The 22,535-nt window shown below is 41.2% G+C and overlaps 1 protein-coding gene across 2 annotated transcripts in view; it reads right to left on the bottom strand.

Annotated features, from left to right (window-relative positions):
• The window catches only part of RFWD3 (ring finger and WD repeat domain 3), a 42,194-nt gene extending 20,995 nt beyond the window's left edge, over positions 1-21,199 (bottom strand). For both annotated transcript variants that reach the window (XM_004437117.3, XM_014792684.2), the window contains exons 1-4: positions 21,102-21,199; positions 14,939-15,461; positions 4,527-4,729; positions 64-134 (exon numbers count right to left, since the gene is read on the bottom strand). In XM_004437117.3, coding sequence (XP_004437174.1) covers positions 64-134; positions 4,527-4,729; positions 14,939-15,459 — 795 coding nt within the window. In that variant the 5' untranslated portion in view covers positions 15,460-15,461; positions 21,102-21,199. The remainder of the gene's footprint in view (positions 1-63; positions 135-4,526; positions 4,730-14,938; positions 15,462-21,101) is intronic.
• Positions 21,200-22,535: the final 1,336 nt, after the last annotated feature.

Below are 22,535 nucleotides of genomic sequence, written 5' to 3'. Positions count from 1 at the left end.
AGCCTGCAACCTCCTTTTTAAATGAAAATCCAAGCCTTTCATTTAAAACGATGCTCATATTACCTGCTTGGGGAGGGTGTCTTCTCCACCGATACATGTAACATCTTGCTCTGCTGAGATACCTCCTACTTGTTCTGCCAAGCCATTGCCAGAAATGATAGGATAGGTAATATACAAAAGAAGACATAAGTCAGGTATGAGAGGCTAGCAGGAGAGAGTTTGACTCACCACAGCTTTCCATTTCTAATTGGTAGTGTTGTTGTAAAAGGGATGACAATTTCCCCAAGAGGCATCAGTAAATTTATTTTTTTAAAACTTATTTTGGGTATTTTCAAACATACATAAAAGTAGACAGAACAGTATAATTAACCCACAAGTACCCATCACCCAATTTAAAAAATAATCAATACTTTCCCAATCTTGTTCTGTCAAAGCCCTCATTCCCATTACTTTCTTTTGGAATACTTAATAACAAACCCTAAATGTCATTTCACTTGTAAAAACTTTTGTAACACTAACTGATAAGGAATTTTTTTTACATAAGCACTATCTTTATACCTAACAAAATTAACAAAGATCCTTTAACACCATCTAATACTCAGACACCCAGTTCAAATTCAAAATTTTCCCATTGTTTTAAAGTTCCTCTTTACAGTGGATTTATTCCAATCAGGATCCAACCAAGGTCTCCACAATGAGCTTGACAGTTATGAATCTTAAGACTCTTTCATTCTATGACAGTTCTCCTTCACTCATTTTTATCCCCTCCTTGTCACTGATTTGTTGGGGGGAGATATGGCCTTTTGTCTTATGAATGCCCTGCCTCCTGGATTTGGCTGATTGCTTCCTTGTTGTTCTATTGCCTATATTTCCTATAAATTGGCAGTTAGATCTAGAGGCTTCAGTGGATTTGATTGTTGGTTGGGAAGAGGAGGGGCAGCAAGAATACTTCTTAGGTTGTGTGCTTCTGACTGCAGCACATGAGAAGGCTCATGTTGGGTTCAGTTGGTGTCAGTCCGGCCCCTAGACTATCAGGTTCCTCATCAAGCTTTCACAATCTCCATTAATGATCAAGAAGATGATTTTTAATTTTTAGTCACTTGTCTTTTTGAGGCTCATTGTCCCATCATAGGCCAGTGGGAGCCCCTTCAAATTGGCTCTTCTTCTTAAAAAAAAAAAAAGGAAACTTTTATTGAAGTGTAATATACATACAGAAAAGTATATCATAAGTATTCAGTTCAGTGAATTTTCACAAACTACTATAAACCAGAACATTGCCAACAACCACAAGAGGGCCTCTTATACCCTTATGTCCTCCTTATATCTGGGGGGGTGGGGGTCAACTCGCTTACACCAAAGGTAACCTCTATACTAAATTCTAACACCATCAATTGATTTTGCCTGTTTTTGTATATAAACAAAAGTGGAATTGCTGAGCCATATGGTTATACATATAGCAAGTTTTAAAGATACTACCAAAATGGGTGTACCAATTTACACTCCTACCAGCCATGTATGAGAGGTCTCGTTGCTTTATATCCTTTCCAATACTTGATGTTGTCAATCTTTTTAATTTTAGCTCTTGTGGTGGGTGCATATTGGTTACCACACTGTGGTTTTATTTTGTATTTCCCTGATACTAATGAGGTCTTTTTATATATTTATTGGCCATTTGGTGATCCTCTTTTGGAGGTACCTGTTCAAATCTTTTGCCCATTTTTCTGTTAGGTTGTAGAAGTTATTTATATATCCTAGATACAAGCCGTTTTTCAGATACATATATTATGAATGTCTTTTCCAGTCAGGGGTTGCCATTTCACTCTCTTAATAATGGCTTGTGATGAACCTAAGTTCTAAATTAAAATCCACCTGTTTTGTTAGTGATTTGCTAGAGAAATCTGGTCCTTTGTCCTGTAAAATGTCCTATATCCTGGATTGGATGATTGCTTCCTCATGGTACTGCTTAACTTTTACTTACAGTAAAGTTACAGAGTTGTACAACCATCACCATAATCCAACTTAAAACATTTCCATCACTCCAAAAAGACCCCTCATGCCAATTTAGAATCGTTTTGCACCAGCAGCCTTACGCAACAACTAATCTACTTTGTCTCTATAGATCTGCCTTTTCTAAACATTTTATATACGTGGAATCATAAAATATCTATGCTGGCTTGTAATTTTCTTATACTGCTTCTAGATTTTGAAGTACTCCTTACTCCTGGGTTTTATCACTAATGTGTTCTTCTAAATACTAGAATGGTTTCATTTTTACACTCTCTGATCCACTTATAATATATACTGAATTATAGTACGAGGAATGAATTCAATTTTACTGTTTTCTAGTTAGCTATCTAGTTTTAACAATACTAATTTAAAAGTCTACCTTTTCTCCAGTGATTTGAGATATTCTCTTTACAATACATTAGATTTTCATACACATTTAAGGTCTTTTTCTAGATATTCCATTTGTAGAATATCCTACATTTTAGATTTGAATGATTACATCTTCGAAGTATTGTTCATCTTTTTCCTCAACCTCCTTCCTATAAACTGTGCAAAATGGTTATCATATCTAGAGTCTTAAGTAGACTCAGGGTTTTTTTGGGCAGCAACAGTACTTCCTAGGTGGTGTGGGTATCTCTAATCGCAACACACCAAGAGGCACACAAGGTCTAGTGGTTATTTTTTTCCCAAAATTATTATTTATTTTTATTATTATTATTATGTTTTTGCTGAGGAAGATTTGCCCTGAGCTAACATCTGTACCAATCTGCCTCTATTTTGTATGTGGGTTGCCACCACAGCATGGTTTGATGAGTGGTGTAGGTCTGCACCCGGGATCCAAACCCGCAAAGCTGGCTACAGTCAAAGCACAGCACACTGAACTTTACTACTACACCACCAGGCCAGCCCGGTTTTACATTTTGAGATGTTAAGATTGATCAATGGGTTCTGGTCCCTCCATTAAAAAGAATCCCACCAACCTTTCAACCCAATGGTTTTAGGATCCACTGATGATCTTTGCCTAGATACATCATTTCATTAGGAGTCATAAAATGATGATTTTTTTCTATCATTTATGCTTCAATTATTAGCTCGAATTTTTCTATTTAAAAAAACTTCCTTGGGGGTAGGTGAGAGGGATGAATAGGCAGAGCATAGAGAATTTTTAGGGCAGTGAAAAGACTCTGCATGATATTATAATGATGGATATATGTCACCAGACATTCGTCCAAACCCACAGAATGTACAACACCAAGAGTGAACCCTAATGTAAACTATGGACTTTGGGTGATTATGGTGTGTAACAAATGTACCATTCTGGTGAGTGATGCTGATGAGGAGGCGGTGATGCATGTGCGGGGAACAGGGGATATATGGGAAATCTCTGAACCTTCCACTCAATTTTGTCATGACCTTAAACTACTCTAAAAAAAATGAAGTCTTTTCAATCCACTATCCAAGAATATATTCATTATTCTTTTTGATGCTCATATTGTCCCATCTTAGGTTACCAGGATTTCTTCCAAGGTTGCTCCTGTGTCTACTGACATAACTCTATGAAACGTAGATGGCTTCCTTGCTTTCTAGCACAATAAAATGCCCTAAAAATCTTTTCTTCTTCCCATCCCAGACCCGGAAAGCTATTTCTCAAGAAGCTCTGGTTCTTTTTAGTGGGAAAAGACCATAATGTGGGGTATCAGAAGATTTTTAATGTAAGCAGGACATATGCTTTAGGGGTCTCTGTCCACCTACCGCTAAATAAAGCTCCACTTGCACAATACATAACACTAGAGTAGGACTTAAAAAGTGGCAGACTAGACAGGGTGCTGAATTTACAAAGCTTTTCTTTTAAATAAGCAATCTACTGGGCCAGCTCTGATGGCCTAGTGGTTAAAGTTTGGCACTCACCGCTCTGGCAGCCCAGAATCAGTTCCCAGGTGTGGAACCACACCACTCGTCTGTCAGTGGCCACACTGTGGTGGCGTCTCATATTTAAAAAAAAAGGAAAAAGAAAAAAAAGAATCTACTTCTTTCTCAGATGTCTAAGAAAATGAAGGGGAATGTAAATGTCATTACAAAGTGACTGACTCACTGGGTCACAAAGCACATTAAACTGTAAGCCAGGGCCGGCCCCGTGGCTTAGCGGTTAAGTGTGTGCGCTCTGCTGCTGGCGGCCCGGGTTCGGATCCCGGGTGCGCACCGACGCACCACTTCTCCGGCCATGCTGAGGCCGTGTCCCACATACGGCAACTAGAAGGATGTGCAGCTATGACATACAACTATCTACTGGGGCTTTGGGGGAATAAATAAAAATCTTTAAAAAAAACAAACAAAAAAAACCCCTGTAAGCCAGATCAAATCCTCTCTATATAATTATGGCCAGTGAAAGCTAATAAAGCAGGAATCTATGACATTGGGGGAGGTGGGGGGAGTATCAAAACACAAATCTAGAGTTTCTAGCCTTCTGAAGTCTAAGCTTTCTGTATGTTAGCCTTGTGAATCCAAACCTGAATACACACCTTCTAAAACGGCAGCTCCAGGTTCCTCTGCCAGGACAACCACCTCTTCATTCTCTGTGGAGTTGTCACTGTCAGAATCGGAGCTACTTGATACCTGCAAGTCTTCAGAGACAGGATTCCTAGTCTCTGAATCATAAGAGGCAGTTGGCAAATGAGGCTGGGTCCTGCTCACTTGAAAGTAAGCATCCAATGGTGCTCTTGCCCTATGTATGCAGAAAGACAACAGAATTATAGTACAATGGACCATCATCACAAGAATAATCCACAGAAATTTGAAGGTAAATTCCTAGTCATTTCAACCCATCTCCGGACTATTAAATGCTGCCTTTGAACACTGAAGCAAGAATAGCAGATTTAGGCAGATGCTGGCTGACCTGGACATTCTCTTTTCCACTCAATTATTACATTAGCCCACAATGGAGCTTGACCATTCTGCAAAAAGCTAATTCCACTTTACTGGCCTTTGGCCACGTGTCAATATCTTTTAAAGGACATGACTCAGCAATTTGTCTGCTGGTATCCGAGAGTTGAAACGAGAGACTGGGCAAGAAGAAAAAGGGCCCTGTTGATCAAATAAGGCCTCGTGGGATTCTGCTGCTGCAGCTCCGCAGACCAAGGTCTTTGGGAGTATAGTATGAAGTCTAGCTTCAGTCATCATTGTTTCACTCCTTATTTTAACAGATTTTTCCTCTCAAGTTTAAATAATGTCAGGTTAAGATTAAAAACAGTATGATATCAAAAAATAACTCAAAGTGAGAAGAGCTGGGAGCAGACTTAACACTCCAAACTATTCTGGCTGGCTGAGTATTAACCACAACCACTACCATACCCCAGTATGGCACAGAATTAATGAAATTCGATATTAAAAACCAAAAAGGTGTTCTGAACTTTAGACCATACTACATAGTTAATAATTACAAAGTATTATTGAAATGTAGCCTACTTTAAGTTTTAATAACTGTCTTTATGACATTAAGATACATTATTACCCAGAAACATTGTCAGATACTGCTCACACAAAAAAATTTTGATTCCTCAGTTTGGCTGTAATTTATGACAAATTCGGGCTTTCTATTAAAAAATGGATGGTTTAATGGAACAAACATTATTTGGTAACCAATTCAATAGATAAAAGATTTGCCTTTGTAAAAAAAAGACAAATGTGAATGAATTGAAATAAGAAGTAGCAATCAAGTGTTTTCTTCTTTTTGATTTACAGTTTAAAAGTGTAAAATTCAGTGGTTTTTAGCATAACCACAAGGTTATGCAACCATCACCACTATCTGATTCTAAAACACTTTTATCACACCTAAAAGGAGCCCTGTACCCATAAGCAGTCACTCCTTCTTCTCCCCCTCTCCGTGTCTGGTAACCACTAATCTACTTTTTGTCTCTATGGATTTGCCTATTCTGAACATTTCATATAAATGGAATTATACAATATGTGGCCTTTTGTGTCTGGCTTCTTTCACAACTTGATATATGCAAAGATCACATCATCTGCAAACAGCTATAGTTTTATTTCTTCTTTTTCAATTGGAATGCCTTTTATTTCTCTTTCTTGCCTAACTGCCCTGGCTAGAACCTCCAGTACAATGGTGAATAGAAGCGGCAAAAGCAGACATCCTTGTCTTGTTTCTGATCTTTGGGGTAAAGCTTTCAGTCTCTGTCCATTAGGTATGATGTTAGTTGTGGGTTTTTCACCGACGCCCTTTATTAGGTTGAAGAAGATTCCTTCCATTCCTAGTTGTTGTTGTTTTTATGATGACAGAATTTTGTCAAATGCTGTTTCTGCATCTACTGAGATATTCACGTTTTCTCCCTTTACTGTATTAATATGGTGTATTCTCATGGTTTTTTATATGTTGAATCAATCTTGCTTTCTTTTTTTTTTTTTTTTAAAGATTTTATTTATTTATTTTTTCCCTCCAAAGCCCCAGTAGATTGTTGTATGTCATAGCTGCACATCCTTCTAGTTGCTGTATGTGGGACGCGGCCTCAGCACGGCTGGAGAAGCGGTGCGTCGGTGCGCGCCCGGGATCCGAACCCGGGCCGCCAGCAGCGGAGCGGGCGCACTTAACCACTAAGCCACGGGGCCGGCCCCCAATCTTGCTTTCTTGGAACAAATTCTATTTGGTTATGGTGTATAATCCTTTTTATACATTGTTGGGTTCAGTTTGCCAGTATTTTGTTGAGAATTCTTGCATCTATATTCATAAAGGATATTGGTCTATAATTTTCTTATGATGTCTTTGTATGGTTTTGGTATCAAGGTAATACTGGCCTTACAGAATCAGTTGGGAAGTGTTCCCTCCTCTTCTATTTTTCCAAAGAGTTAATGAAGTATTGGTGTTATTTATTTCATCTTCAAGCGTTTGGTAGAATTCACCAGGGAAGCCATCTAGTTGTGGGCTCTTCTTTATGGTAAATTTTTTAAAAAATTACTAATTCAATCTCTACTTGTTATTGGTCTATTCAGATTTTCTTTCTCTTCTTGAAAGAGTAGCTTATGTCTTTCTAGAAACCTGTCAATTTCACCTAGGATATCTAATTTGTTGGTATAAAATTGTTCACAGTACTCCCTTATAATAGTGCTTTCTTCTGCAAGGTTCATAGTAAGGTTGCTTCTTTCATTCCTGATTTTAATACTTTGAGTCTTCTATTTCTTGGTCAGTCCAGCCAGAAGTTTGTCAATTTTGTTGCTCTTTTAAAAGAACCAACTTTTGGATTAGTTGATTTTCTCTCTTGCTTTTCTATTTTCTATTTCTGCTCTACTGGTCATTATTTCCTTCCTTCTGCCTGCTTTGGATTTTGTTTGCTTTTCTTTTTCTAGTTTCTCTGGTTAGGTTATTGATTTGAGTATTTTTTAGTATAGCCTTTAACAGCTATAAATTTCCCTCTAAGCACTGCTTTAGCTGCATAAGTTTTAGTATGCTATGTTTTTCTTTTCATTAATCTCAAAGTATTTTTAAATTTTTCTTTGAATTTCTTCTTTGACCTATTGGTTGTTTAGCAGTGAGCTGTGTAATTTCTACATATCTGTGAATTTCCCGAAACTCTTCCTGCTACTGATATCTGGTTTCATTCTATTGTAGTCAGAGAACATACTCTGTATGATTTCAACCCCTTATTGAGGCTTGTTTTATAGCCTAATATATGATCTATCCTGGAAAATGTTCCATGTGCACTTGAACAAGTATTCTATTGTTAAGTGGAATGTTCTATAAATATCTCTTAGGTCTAGTAGATTTATAGTGTTGTTCAAATCTTCTAGTTCCTTGCTGATCTTCTGTCTAGCTGCTCTACTCAGTACTGAAAGTGGGCTGTTTGGTGCCAGTCTCAGCCTATATGATAGTAGTGCTACCAGCTAGAAATGCCTAGGAGCGCTCACCTGGGCCCCAGTGAGTTTCCCATTCCCCTTTCCAAACCAATGTTATGACTGGACCGAACCTCGTGGTTCTTATTATGATTACAAGATGCCCTTCAGCAATAACCATTAGAAAACTCTGAAGAAAAAAAAAGTTTATTACTTACAGGCCCTGGAGTGTACAGGCACACCAGGGAGCACACAGTGAGGTTGCAGGTAGAGACAGTGAGCGAGCAAGCAGGGGCCTGGGGTTCTGCTTTTGTTGGGGCTGAGGGTGGGGATCTAGGGTTTCGCAGGCTTGCTCTTTATTGGCAAATTTAAAACATAAGAGCAGGAATTTAAGTGCAAGGGGGGAAAAAGGAAAAGAAAACAAAAAAACCAAGCAGCCCAAAGGGCCAGTTATCTAAATCAACCAGGAGCCTCACGGTCATGGTGGTGATGGTAGGCACTTATCTAGTTGTGTGGCTGACAATGTATTTACTGGAGATAGCCTTCATTGAAGCAGATGCCTCTCTGAAGTGGATGCTTCAGCAATCAAAGCTTAAGTTAGGTACTTGCATTACAAAAGAAAGGCCACTGTCAGGGCTTACACTATAGGTACTGACATCTACTATTATTGGTGAATTATCTATTTCTCTCACCAATTCTGTCAGTTTTTGCTTCATGTAGGTGGGGGCTCTGTTGTTAGGTGCATACAGGCTTATAATTGTTATATCTTCTGGATGGATTGATCCTTTGATCATTATAAAATGTCCTTCTTTGACTCCTATAACAATTTTTGTCCTAAAAGTCTGTTTTGTCTGATATCAGCCTAGCAATTCCAACTCTTGTGTGGTTACCGTTTGCATGGTATATCTTATTCCATCCTTTTACTTTCAACCTATTAGTGTCTTTGAATATGAAGTGTGTGTCTTATAGACAGCATATAGTTAGATTTTTAAAAATCCATGCTGCTGATCTATGCCTTTTGATTAGAGTGTTTAATCCATTTGCATTTAATGTAATTACTAATAAGGTAGGATTTATGTCTGCTACTTGTTTTCTTTTTCCTTTTTTTTTTTTGGTGAGGAAGATCAGCCCTGAGCTAACATCCTGCTGAATCCTCCTCTTTTTTGCTGAGGAAGGCCGGCTCTGAGCTAACATCTGTTGCCAATCCTCCTTTTTTTTCCCCCCCCAAAGCCCCCAGTAGATAGTTGTGTCATAGTTGCACACCCTTCTAGTTGCTGTATGTGGGACGCAGCCTCAGCATGGCCGGATAAGCGGTGTGGTGTGTCGGTGCGCGCCTGGGATCCGAACCCGGGCTGCGAGTAGCAGAGCGCGTGCACTTAACCGCTAAGCCATGGGGCTGGCCCTCCTACTTGTTTTCTATGGCTTATGTCTTTTCTGTTCCTCTATCCCTCCATCGTTGCCTTCTTTTGTGTTAAATATTTTCTAGCAAACCATTTTAATACTCTTGTCATTTCTCCTACTAGTTTTTGAGTTATTTTCTTAGTGGTTGCCCTCGGGATTATAATTAACACCTTAACTTATAACAATCTGGTTCAGAGTCATACCATCTTATTTCAATAGTATACAAAAACTTTGCTCCTATACAGCTCCATTCTTTTCTCACTTTTGCTGTTGTCATATAAATTACATCTGATGATTATGTACCCAAAGTTATTTATTTATGCTGTTGTCTTCTAAATAATATAGGAGAAAAGAAGAATTATAAATAAGAAATATATATGTATTGTCTTTTATATTTACCTATGTAGTTATCTTTGCTGGTGTTCTTTGTTTCTTCATATGGATTCAATTTATGCCTGGTATTAATTTCAGCCTTAAGGACTCTCTTTACTAACTCTTCTGGGGCAGGCTTCCTCTGAAGAAATTGTTTTTTTAAAAAAATCCTGACATACAATTAGAAGGATGTGCAACTATGACACACAACTACCTACTGGGGCTTTGGGGGAAAAAAAAAAGGAGGAGGATTGGCAATAGATGTTAGCTCAGAGTCGGTCTTCCTCAGCAAAAAGAGGAGGATTAGCATGGATATTAGCTCAGGGCTGATCTTCCTCAAAAAAAAAATAAATAAATAAAAATAAAAAAAATCCTGAAATGCCTTATTGCTCTTTCATTTTTTAGGACAGTTTGCTTGACAAAGAATTCTTAGTTGAGTTTTTTCTTTCAATACTCGAAATAGGCCATCCAACTGCCTTCTGACTTCCATGGTGATGAGAAATCAGCTGCTAATTTTATTGAGTATTCTTTGCACATGATGAGTCATTTCTCTCTTGCTGATTTCAAGATTATCTCTTTTCTTTGGCTTTGACAGTTTGATGTATCTAGGTGTGGATCCCTTTTGAGTTTATTCTACTTAAGAGTTTGTTGAGCTTTTTGTAGATTAATGTTTTACATCAAATTTGCCAAGTATTTGGTCATTATTTCCTCAAATATTCTTTCTGCCCCTTTCTCTCCTTTCCTTCAGGGATTCCCATTATGGATATGTTGGTATATCTGACGATGTCCCACAGGTCTCTGAGACTCTGTTCATTATTCTTCATTCCTTTTTCTTTCTGTATCTAGACAGGATAACCTCAACTGATCTATCTTCAAATTCCCTTCTTGACTGCTCAAACCTGTTGTTGAGCCCTCTAGTGATTTTTTTCATTACGGTTCTTGTTAATGCCAGCATTTCTATTTTGTATATTTTTATAACTTTAATCTCTTTATTGAAATTGTCTATTTGGTGACACATTGTTTTACACTTTCCTTAAGTTCTCTGAATACATTTAAATAGCAGAAGTAAAGTCTGTCTAGTAAGTCTAACATCTTGGCTTCTTCACATATAGTTTCCTTTTTTCCTTTTTTTTCCTGTGTACTTACTTTCTCTGTATGTCTTGTAATTTTTTCTTGAAAACTGGACATACTTTCTCTGTATGTCTTGTAATTTTTTCTTGAAAACTGGACATTTCAAATAATATAATGTAGTAGCTCTTGAAATCAAATATCCCCATTCCCATGGTTTGTTGTTGCTGCTATTTCTTACAGTTGTTACTGTTTGTTTAGTGACTTTTCTTAATCTGAAAAGTTTGTATTCTTTATTGTGTGTGGCTACTGAAGTTTGTTTGGTTAGCTTAGTGGTCAATTCATGACTGGACAGAGACTTCCTTAGACACCTAGAACCAGCAAGTCTCCCAGTCTTTGCTGAGGGACTGTGTGTGTATGTGTTGGGGCATCCTTCCATAATCAGCTAGGCAGGTGACAACTCTGCCTTGGCCTTTACTTCCTGCTTGTGCAGAGCCTCAAGGTCAGCCAGAGTTGAGAGCTTAGTGCCTTCTTAGGTCTTTCCTGAGCACGGGCACAGCTGCACACAGCCCTGGTCATGTGCGTGGCCTTCTAGATTCCCAGATATATGTCAGAGCTTTTCTAAACTCCTATGAAGTTCTCATTCCCCAGCTTTTCCTTTTAAGCTTTTGGTTAGTCTATAGTTTCCCCCAGTGGTTATCTACTGCCTCAGGCAGCTGCTGGGGAAAAGGCTTTAGGCCTTTTAGACTTGGCAAGCTCTAAGTTAGGGACAGTCTTGTAAATGGGATCTTCCAGGAAACCACCAGACAGGTCAAAGAAAGAGAATTCTCTGAGAATGAGGCTTTGAAGGCGCTCCAACTCATTTTACTCCCTCTAGTGTCTGCCGGGTCACGGGTTTTCACTGTGATTGCAGGCACTTGGTTTCCAAGGCTACCATGGAATTGAAAAGGGGGATGGCAATAGGAAATGCCACAAAGTCCATTGTTCTTACTGAGATTCAGCTGTTTCTTTTTAATAATCACTCCCTGAATTGCTCCAAGCATCTGGTAAATTTCCAGAGTCCTGAAGAAGTTGATTCTGTTAAATTTTGCCAGTTGTTTCACTGCTTTCATGGAGAGAATTTTCTGAGATCCTTACTCTGCCATCTTTGCTGACATCACTCAAGTTTTCTTTTTTAAAAAATGCTAAGCAAGTTTACCAACTTATTTTCAGAACTGTGTGTGAAGAGCAGCTATCGCTACCACGAGAAAAAGTACATAATAGCATTTCTTAAGATCATTTTAATGAAATGAAATACATACTAAAGTTAGGCTACTGACATGCATATCAATAGCATTCTGCATAGAAACCAGAAAAAAATTAAGTATCAACTATTTAAAAATTGCTCTTTAATACTGCTTTAATATAGCAAAACAGGCACTTCCAAGGTCAGCTAGGGACATAGGAAAGGGGAGCTATGAAGAGCAACAGGAGGCAGTGCTAGGGTTTCTTTTTGGGAGTGCAGCCTTGAAACCCAAGAAATCCTCCTCTTTCCCTGCACTTATCTCTGAACTAAATAATAGTATAATAAGTTCTTGCCCCTTGCTTACCCTCTGTAGTCCTAGATTCCATTAGCTCCATAAGAACATACCCTGATCTGTCCTGTTCACCAATGCATCTCCAAGGCAAAGTTCAGTCTCTCACATAACGGAGGGTTATAAATATTTGATGAATGGGTGATGACGCTGGCAGCCAGAATCAAGCAGCCTCAAACAAAGAAACAGGAAAGGAGTTTGTGACCTTGGCTGAGAAGCCTGTTGGGAAAAACACCTCACTACACAGCTTTCTCCGACTTTGGTTTCTTGGTGGAGTCTGAGGCAAAAGCTGCTCACCTTGGACCAGGCTCTCAACACCAGGCCCCAGGATAGTCCGTCAGGTGGAGTAAATGCCAAACACCATAATGAGAAATTCATCTCAAGAAATTTAGGAGTAAACCATCAATCCTGAGAAAGCTCACACTTTCACGTGAAATTTGCTTATAACACAATATTCAGGGAAAAAAAGGTTTTTTGTGTGTGTGTGTGTGGGAGGAAGATCAGCCCTGAACTAACATGCATGCTAATCCTCCTCTTTTTGCTGAGGAAGACCAGCTCTGAGCTAACATCTATTGCCAATCCTCCTCCTTTTTTGTTCCGCAAAGCCCCAGTAGATAGTTGTATGTCATAGTTGCACACCCTTCTAGTTGCTGTATGTGGGACGCGGCCTCAGCATGGCCGGAGAAGCGGTGCGTCGGTGCACGCCCGGATCCGAACCCGGGCCGCCAGGAGCGGAGCGTGCGCACTTCAACACTAAGCCACGGGGCCGGCCCGAAAAAGTTTTAATACATTTATCTGGCTCCAGAATCCATATTCTCTCCACTGAACCGCACAGTCCCTGGCCCTTTAGGTTTATTCCCTTTGTGGAGACAGACATGCGACTGTCAGTCAAATAACTTGACAGACATCTTTCAATATCTAAATTTTGTAACTGAGTCCTTGAGCACAGAGTCTACATACATCAAGCCATTTTCTGATTGGAGTTTGGCTTTGTGTAAATATCTTCTGGGAGAATCATGCTGACCATGCCAACAAGAGAATTTGATCTCTGTGGTGTTTCTATTTGTCTCTGTAAATTGGTATCTCCCATGAGTTGGTTAACAAAAATTAGTGTCCCCTACCAAGAGCAATCAACTCTCCCCCTGACAAGAGTGAATGTATGAACAACCAAGGCTGAGGACTACTGCAAGAGGCCTCTTGGCAGTCAGCCAGCTCCTGGGGACACCATTCTCAACTCTCAGCACTTAATCACTTCGACAGGGTCCCCAAATTGCACTATAAGGTGCCTTCACCTATCACACAAATGTAAGAAGTCTTACCTTGTCTTCATAATCCAAGGGAATGACACCCTAAAATAACAGAGTAACATGCATTTGCAACTCTTGTCAACACAGAATTAGGCACTCGTCATCCTTGACGGGTCACCCCCAGAAGTGACCAGGCACCAGAGAGACAGAAGCCACAGTAATAGCAGGCCCTAATACAGTAATCAGCAGAATCCATGGAAAAAAGATGCTGAATCCAGAAGCAGAAGGCACGATCCCAATTCCAGAGTTACCCCAGTCAAATCACAAATTATTCCATTGGCTTCCTCATTTGTTAAAGTAGATGGCCCAGCTACCACTTTTTAGTATCATCTCACTATTTTCATCGTGTTAGAAAACAAGTCAAATCCGGTTCCAATACCAGCTCTCACCTCCCCTGTGGCTGTGGCTGAACAAAATACCCTCTCGGGGTCCAAGTTTCCTTCTCATGTAAAATGAAGAGGTTGAATCCAATCTCTTTAAATATTATGAAAACATTTAGAAGGCCAAATGTGAAATAAAGTATTTCAAACAAAGCAGGAGGAAGTTAAAAAACAGACAAGGCATAGACAATTGTTATTCTTTATAATAACCCTGTCAAGACTTGACAGCTAAGCCCTTCAAGAGGCAACTCCAAACCAAAAAACTAAGAAAGAAAATTATTTTCCAGGGCAACATATACTCAGGTGAGGAAGACTGGAACGCTTCCCACTTAGTCAGATAAGCTCTAAATTAATTCACGTTCTACTTTTCACAGGGCTTCTCTAAATCCATCCTGCCTGTCTTCCAAAGACTACTGCAAGACTAAGTGAAGTGCCAATGAACAACAGATCTTGGGGGAATGGAGTGGACTTGCAAATTAAGAAATTCTGTCTAGGGACCAGCCCCGTGGCTTAGCGGTTAAGTGTGCGCGCTTGGCTACTGGCGGCCCGGGGTTCGGATCCCGGGCGTGCACTGACGCACCACTTGTCCGGCCATGCTGAGGCGGTGTCCCACATACAGCAACTAGAGGGATGCGCAAGTATGACATACAACTATCTACTGGGGCTTTGGGGGGCTGGGGAAGAAATTCTGTCTTGATGTACAAGATACAAATGATCTAAAGAAGAGCCAGCCTCGACAGAAATTGTTGCCAACAAGCTACCACTTAGTTTTCAGAGTCTATCAGTATAACATACCCCCTCAATTACTTCGTGAAGTAAATGAGACAAGCACCTTTATTTTCATCTGACTCACGAGGAAATAGGGGTTCAGAAAGCTTACCTGACTTGCCAAAAGTCACAATGCCAACACTCAGCAACACTGGGAGTATGACCAGAGCCTAAGGTTCATAATTCCCAATCTGGCACTAATCTCACGATTCATATGCAAATTTACCTGGCACTGTCTGTCCTCTGAGACCCTCCGGCTCTTGCCCTGTGTGAGGCAGACCTCCTCCTCCTCGCTCTCACTGGCCCCACACTGCGGTCTGAAGATGGTCTTAGGAATTCCATCATGCCATGAAGCCTCTGCAGCCCGCTGATGAAGCTGCTCACTGAATCCAATGAAGATACTCCGAGGGTGTGGTTAGCACCAGATCCCTGCCTATGTTCCTCTGAAGCTCCTGGATCGATGTTCTCCACACTCTCTTCTCCCAAGGGCTCCACTTCCTCTGTCAGGTCAATGGACACCTGTGGAGCAGGCTGGAGCAGGGGTGGTCCCCCTTGGCTGCTGACCACTGCAACAGGAGCAGGCTGGAGCAGGGGCAGTCCCCCTTGGCTGCTGACCACTTCAGCAGGAGCAGGCTGGAGCAGGAGTGGACCTCCTTGGCTGCTGACCACTTCAGCAAGAGCAGGCTGTTCTGCAGCATGATGATCTAACTGCACCTGAAGATCATATTCCATTGCTTCATGAGCCATTACTGGGAAAGCAACAGTTGTAAAAAGTATTAGCAAAACAGAAAACATATCATGTACCTGATATAATCATATCTAGTCTTGTAGAATTTCTGTTTAAAATCATTACTGGCAAAACTGAGAAGCTTAAAGAGAAGATTTTAGTTACTTATTTTAAGTCAGAAGTGTTTTGGTAATCATCAACTTTTTCCTCCATAACAACCACTTATAACCAGTTTTCCACTTTGCCCTTTGAAAACAGAAAGTCATGTGATCATAGCACTGTCTTCTAAAATAGAAAGATCTATAAAATACGGAGATTGAAATATTGGGTCTGGGCCGGCCCCGTGGCTTGGTGGTTAAGTGAGCGCGCTCCACTGCTGGCGACCCGGGTTCGGATCCCGGGCTCGCACCGACGCGCTGCTTCTCCAGCCATGCTGAGGCCGTGTCCCACATACAGCAACTAGAAGGATGTGCAGCTGTGACACACAACTATCTACTGGGGCTTTGGGGGGAAAAAATAAATAAATAAAATCTTTAAAAAAAAATAAATAAATAAAAAAAATAAAAAAAAGAAATATTGGGTCTGAAAGTAACCTCCCAGACCTCTTGCAGTTCTTTGTCGTGACCTGAATATGGACATTTACCAAAACAAATGCATATAATGCTATATTTAATTTTAGTAGGCAATATTCATCTTGCATGGCACCAACTTACAAAGTATAAAAAAGAAAGGACATGTTCATACTTGCAAAACTAACTCAATTACTAACTCAAAATAGAAATTTACCTAATTTCTCCAAAAAGGCTGAGTAACCTTTATTTACCTGATCCTTTTCATTATTTTTGTTTCTTGTCTCTAATTCCATTTGTTAGTCCATTCAACAAATATTTATTAAGCACCTGTTATGTCTCTTTCATTGTTTCCCATTTCTAACTCCATTACATTAGTCTATTCAAGAAATATTTATTAAGCACCTGTTATGTAGTCAGACACCCCACAGAAGCCCAGACAGATAATACCTTGTGTAAGCTTTCACATTCTAGCAAATGGGAGAATAAACAAACAAATAAATGTGAAAACTATAGATTGTGATATTTGGTTTTGGGAATGGGAGGCAAGGAGCACCATTTTAGACACAATAGGAGAAAAGGCCTCTCAGTAAGGATGAAAATTGAGCCAAGGTGTGAAGGATTAAAAGAAGCTGCTCAGGGCCAGCCCCAGTGGCCTAGTGGTGAAGTTTGGCACGCTCTGCTTCAGTGGCCTGGGTTCGATTCCCAGGCGCGGGCCTACACCATTCGTCTGTCAGTGGCCATGCTGTCATGGCAGCTCACAGACAAAAAGAGGAAGATTGGCAAGGGAAAATCTTCCTCAGCAAAAAGAGGAAGATTCTCAATAGATGTTAGCTCAGGGCGAATCTTCCTCAGCAAAAAGAAAAGCTGCTCATATGAAGAGCCAAGGAAATTTCAGAAGGAAATCAGTACACAGGTACTGTGTACTGGTGAGCACAGATTTGGCACTTTTGAGAACAAAGCACTGTAAGGAAGAGCAGACAGTATGGGATGAGGGTGATGAGACAGGAAGCTATCACTAAATGCCTCAAGGGCCTTACTAAAGGGTTTCTTCTCTGTCAGCAACGGACTGTAGGGGAGCAGAGTGCAAGCAAGGTGACCAGTTTATAGGCTACTGTGGGAGTGTAAACTAGTGGTCACAGAGGCTTGGGTAAGATTGGTAGCAGTGGAGATGGAAAGGAGTAGACAGCTTTAAGAATCCTCAGCATAGTCATGCTACTTAAAAATCATGGGATAGATTAAACTACCTAAGAAGGAACAGAGATAGAAGAAAAGTGGGTCAACGACTAAAACCAGAGACACTAACACTAAAAGCACAACAGTTACAGGAAGAGAAGCCAGTAAGGAAGACTATGAGTAGGAGGAAACCTGGGGGAGTGTGGTGTTTTGGAAGAATGTTTCAAGGATGGAACGGTCAGGTGTGTCAAGTGCTACTGAAGGGAAGAATGCCCACGAGACTTAGCAATGTGGAGATGACAGATAATCTAGAAAAGAGTAATTTCACTGAAGTGATGGAGTCAGAGGCCAGATTGGAGTGGGCAGAGTAAATGGAGGAAATTCCAATAAACTCGATGGATGAAGCACAAACATCCTTCTAGTCATTCCTGAAAACCTATGAACATAACAATAAAAGAGTCATTAAAAAAAGGATAAACCAGGGGCCGGCCAGGTGGTGCAAACGGTTAAGTGCATGTGCTCCACTGCAGTGGCCCGGGGTTCGCCAGTTCGGATCCCGGGCACACACCACTTGGCAAGCCATGCTGTGGCGGCGTCCTATATAAAGTAAGGAAGATGGGCATGGATGTTAGCTCAGGGCCAGTCTTCCTGAGCAAGAAAAGTGGAGAATTGGCAGATGTTAGCTCCGGGCCGATCTTCCTCAAAAAAAAAAAAAAAAAAAGGATAAACCACAACAGCAAAGCAAATGCAAACAGGATATAAGATATGCAAATCACTTTCCCGAGGTCATAAAAGAGACTGATGACTGGTAACTACTTAGTAGAGCTGAAAAGATGAAACTCACATGCCTGGAAAAGAAGGAAATGTGTGCTATTGAGAAGCAAGCTAGTTCCCCATTAAGGGAATGGTAGAAACCAGGTACCACCGAAGACAGTGTTGAAAGATGGAGCTGCAAAGGAGGGTTGGTTGAAAGCCTGTAAAAGTAGTTAGCCTGTCTCCCACTCAAACAAAGAAACAGACTAAAAACTAGCCAGCTAGCCAAACAAAGAAAAACCTCTTTCCCCCTCTCCTGTAGGAAACTGAAGGTGTGAACCAGACAGGCTTAGGACCAGCATGGAAGGTGGCACAGATGTGAAAATAAAGAGGTAAGTGAAAGTCTACAAACTGAACAGGGTGAGACATTTCCAACCTTTCTCCCTAGCTTTTTTCCCCTGTACAAATCCAGGACACAATATTCTCGTTTATATACATTCTCTACGCCCCAAAGCAGATTCGAGGATTGTTCCCTAGAGAAAATCAGCTCAAGAAAAAAGATCTATAAATACTGACAGTTGTGAATCCCCCAGGAAAATGGCTGGGTCTCTGTCCACAAACCTAACAGTAAAAGCCCACTGGTTGGTAAGGTTCAGCCACTCATACAGAGCTTCCAATCAGCTTTCCAGAGCGGGGGTCTCTCCTTATAATGAAAAATAGCCAAAGATCAAGCGACATTTAAGGAACGCCTCCAACATGACAGAAGGAGACCAAACTAGACAAACAGAAAAAACTTGGAGGAAGAAAGAAAGACAAAGGAAAAAACAGTAAAAACAAACAAAAAAAAATTAAAAATCCAAACTTACAAGAAAAGAATGCCAGGGGAAAAAAGGACAAATCAGAAAACAATAAAGAGCTCTTGGAAATAAAAAATGACAGTCAAAATAAAGGATTTAATAGAAGGATTGTAAGATAAAGTCAAGGAACTCTTTCAGAAAGTAGAATAAAAAGACAGCCAACTAAGACAATAATAAAATTAAAAGATCAAGTCAGGATATCTGATTAATTGAAGTACCAGAAAAATAGAACTCAGAAAATGGAGAAGAAAGTAAAGCAAAACGGGGCCAGCCCCGTGGCTCAGCGGTTAAGTGCTCGCGCTCCGCTGCTGGCGGCCTGGGTTCGGATCCCGGGCGCGCACCAACACACTGCTTCTCGGGCCATGCTGAGGCCGCATCCCACATACAGCAACTAGGATGTGCAGCTATGACATACAACTATCTACTGGGGCTTTGGGGGGAAAATAAATAAAAAAAAAGAAAGTAAAGCAAAACCTCTAGTCAAGACGGAACCATAAGCTCTCTTCCTAAGAACCTCAACATGGTAAATTTTCCTCAAAAAACATATCCAGGGGCCGGTCCCGTGGCCTAGTGGGTAAGTTCGGTGCGCTTCACTTCAGTAAGCGACCTGGGTTCGTGGGTTCGGTCCCGGGCGTGGACCTACACCACTCATCAGCCATGCTGTGGTGGCGTCCCACATACAAAATACTGGAAGATTGGCACAGATGTTAGCTCAGCGCTGATCTTTCTCAAGCAAAAAAAAAGAGGAAGACTGGTGATGGATGTTAGCTCAGGGCAAATCTTCCTCAGCAAAAACAAACAAACAAACAAAAAAACCCCCAAACATATCCAATAGAAAAGAGTAGGTTACAAACAAATCCACCATAATTCCATTTTTAGGACATTTAAAAAGACGCAAAACCATGCTACTATCTGGACCTATAAATATATGATAGTAGTATAAAACAAGCCTGGGCATGAAAAACAGCAAATGCAGGAGACGGAGAGTGCAGGGGTACACAGGAGGCTTCACCTATATATAGAGTATTTTTATTTCTTAAAAAAGAAATTGGAAGCAATTATATTAAAAGGTCAGAGCCAAGATTTGTTAGATCTGGGTGGTGAGTACACAAGTCCTTTCTTAAATTATTATTATTCTCTGTACTTTTCAGTATGGTTAAATATTAAAAAAATGAAATATCTTCCCATCATATGCCAGTTCTGATTACAGAGAGCAATCCGTTCAGGTTAGAACAGGAAACCAGAGAGCTGAATCCTAGTCTGACTCATTAGTATATCCACAGTATCGAGTACATAGTAGATGCTAAACCACCATACACCTAAAAAAAACAAAACCAACCAAAAAAAACCCAACAACTAAGAGAATATCAGGACCTGATATAGAGAGATACAGATAGAGCACAGATATAGAACGTTTTCATCCTGGCAGAAAGTTCTACGGAACAGCGCTGTTCTGGAGCAAAGCTTCCCAGACAATGTGGGGAAATATGACCCCTCCAGCCCTTGGGGTAACCAGGGGTGTCTAGAGCGAAAGACCGTCGGCTGGTCATCTCAAGCCTCAAGCAGCCTGTCTTTGAGCTCCGCATGCCACACAAATGCTATTTTCTATGTGTGCCGCGAGAGTTGGTGCTTAAAATGTTAACCTCCAACTTGCCATCTTACCCAGCTTGGTTACTCAGATTTCAATGTCCACAACAGGCAGGATGCTGGCCCCAAATTAACAGGATAAGAGGCAGCAGCGGGAAGGCGGGCCCACTGGGACAAAGCCCTGCTCTGCCACTTACTACCTTACTAGCCTCTGTTAAACTGTAAAATGGGGATAATAAAGTATTTACGCCACAGTATTGCTGGAAGGTCAAGTTGGATGAAACTAACAATTAGGTTCCTCAGTTAACTTGAAAGTGATGCAAGGAACGGGCGCTCAATGGGAGAGCAATTATTTGCAGAGGAAGAGTTTGAGGCTTGGCTCCCGAGAGAGCGGCCAGGAGACCTCGGACTCCCGCCCGCCGCGAACTCGGCTCGGTCCCGGACAGTCCGAAATTCCAGCCTTCCCCGGCCCCCGTACCTCCCGACCTCGGGCGCCCCCCCCCCCCCCCAGCAACCTCGAAAGAGCTGGGGTTCGGGAGCTCAGCCCCAACCGTTGGGGCCGCCCAAAGCGGCCGAACCTCCTCAGGCCGCCGGGTTCCATGCCTGCCCGCAGCCCACCTCGTGGGACGTCCCCAGGCTCCGCGTCCAGGGACCAAGCCCGGGGCGTTATGCCGGAGGCCCGAGACTCAAGGCCTGGGGAAGGGCAAGCGCCCTCCTCACCTGAAGCCGGAAAGACGCGGTCGGGCTCGCGAGAGGACCTCAGCAGCAGACCGTTCTTTCGCAGAAGTCTCACAACACCACCGCCAACCACCACTTCCTGGGCTGCTCAAGCTGCCCGCCTGAGCCGCGGACGTAGCCTGCTCCTATTGGGCAGCAGTCCCATCCGGCGGCCAATACCCTCTCTTCTTCTTCCTTTGGTCGCCGCGGGCTGAAACAGCGGCGCTCTCATTGGCTGGTCCTTCGTTAAACTGAATAGGCGGGACCACGCGCGAGGAGGCCTCGTACAATTGGTAGAAATCTACGTCCGTCTCCTCGCGCCCCGTTCCCAAGGAGAAGAGCAGAAACAGGGTTTGACCGCTCTTTATTTGAACTTTCTGGCGGGAGGAAATTGCAAGGAAAAGATTTCTCGGTCCATTTTGAAAAGAAGACGAAAATATTAAAACTGTGGCTCCTGCTGCTTCTCCCTAACTCTTTAGTGAAGGAGCTGTCTTTGTCCAAAAGCTGGTAGCTAATCCAATAATTTCAAAATACTGCCGCCAGAATTCTGGAGCCTGTAAAGAGGCGGGGGACAATCCCGTTCATATATATCCTTTTTGGGGTTGGAGAGATCATGCAAAAGAACTTGCTTATACAACCTCTTCAATCTCAAACCATTGCAATATATTGCCTGCTACTATAACTATCGTCACATCACTTAACAGCAAACGTTTTTCAGTCATCTCGCTGAAAGACAGAATCTCACTTTTAGGAAGAAGACCTAAAAATATAAACCTCAGGCACAGGCTGCACATTGTCAAAATTTTATTTATTCAGCTACCAATTTTCAGTGGAATCAGTAGCGGAGGAGAGCATAAATGAGTGAATGTCATAAACAAACCGAATATTGACTTTTCAATATTTTTCTCCTCCAAACCTGTCACCAAAACCAGTATTAGCGTTTGTATTTTTTTTCCATTTCCTGCCATCTAAGGAAGCTGCTGCTTAGTTATAGAATGGCTAACATGAGGAGAAAGGAATTTTTTCTTTAAACAAACAATATGGAGTAGAATGAAAAACCTTTTGAGTGACTCTCCCTGTTATATAAGTACTGTATGTTCAATGCAGAGAAATTAGACAATGCAGAGAAGCAGAAAAGAAAAATTGTCTCTATCCAGAGAAGTCATTGTTAACTTTGTTTAAAATCTACATCCATCTAAATACAGTCATGTGTCACTTAACAACTGGGATATGTTCTGAGTTGTTAGGTGATTTCGTCCTTGTGTGAACATCATAGAGTGTATTTACACAAACCTAGATGCTATAACCTACTACAAGCCTAGGCTATTTGGTATAGCCTATTGCTCCTACGCTACAAACCTATACAGCATGTTACTGTACTGAATACTGTAGGCAATTGTAACACAATGATATTTGTGTATCTAAACATAGAAAAGC

This window comes from Ceratotherium simum, chromosome 30 (assembly GCF_057802395.1).
Source record: "Ceratotherium simum simum isolate JZ-2026a chromosome 30, ASM5780239v1, whole genome shotgun sequence".
Taxonomy (NCBI): domain Eukaryota; kingdom Metazoa; phylum Chordata; class Mammalia; order Perissodactyla; family Rhinocerotidae; genus Ceratotherium; species Ceratotherium simum.
The sequence above is the reverse complement of the archived record's forward strand: the minus strand, read 5'-3'. Positions and strand labels throughout refer to the sequence as shown.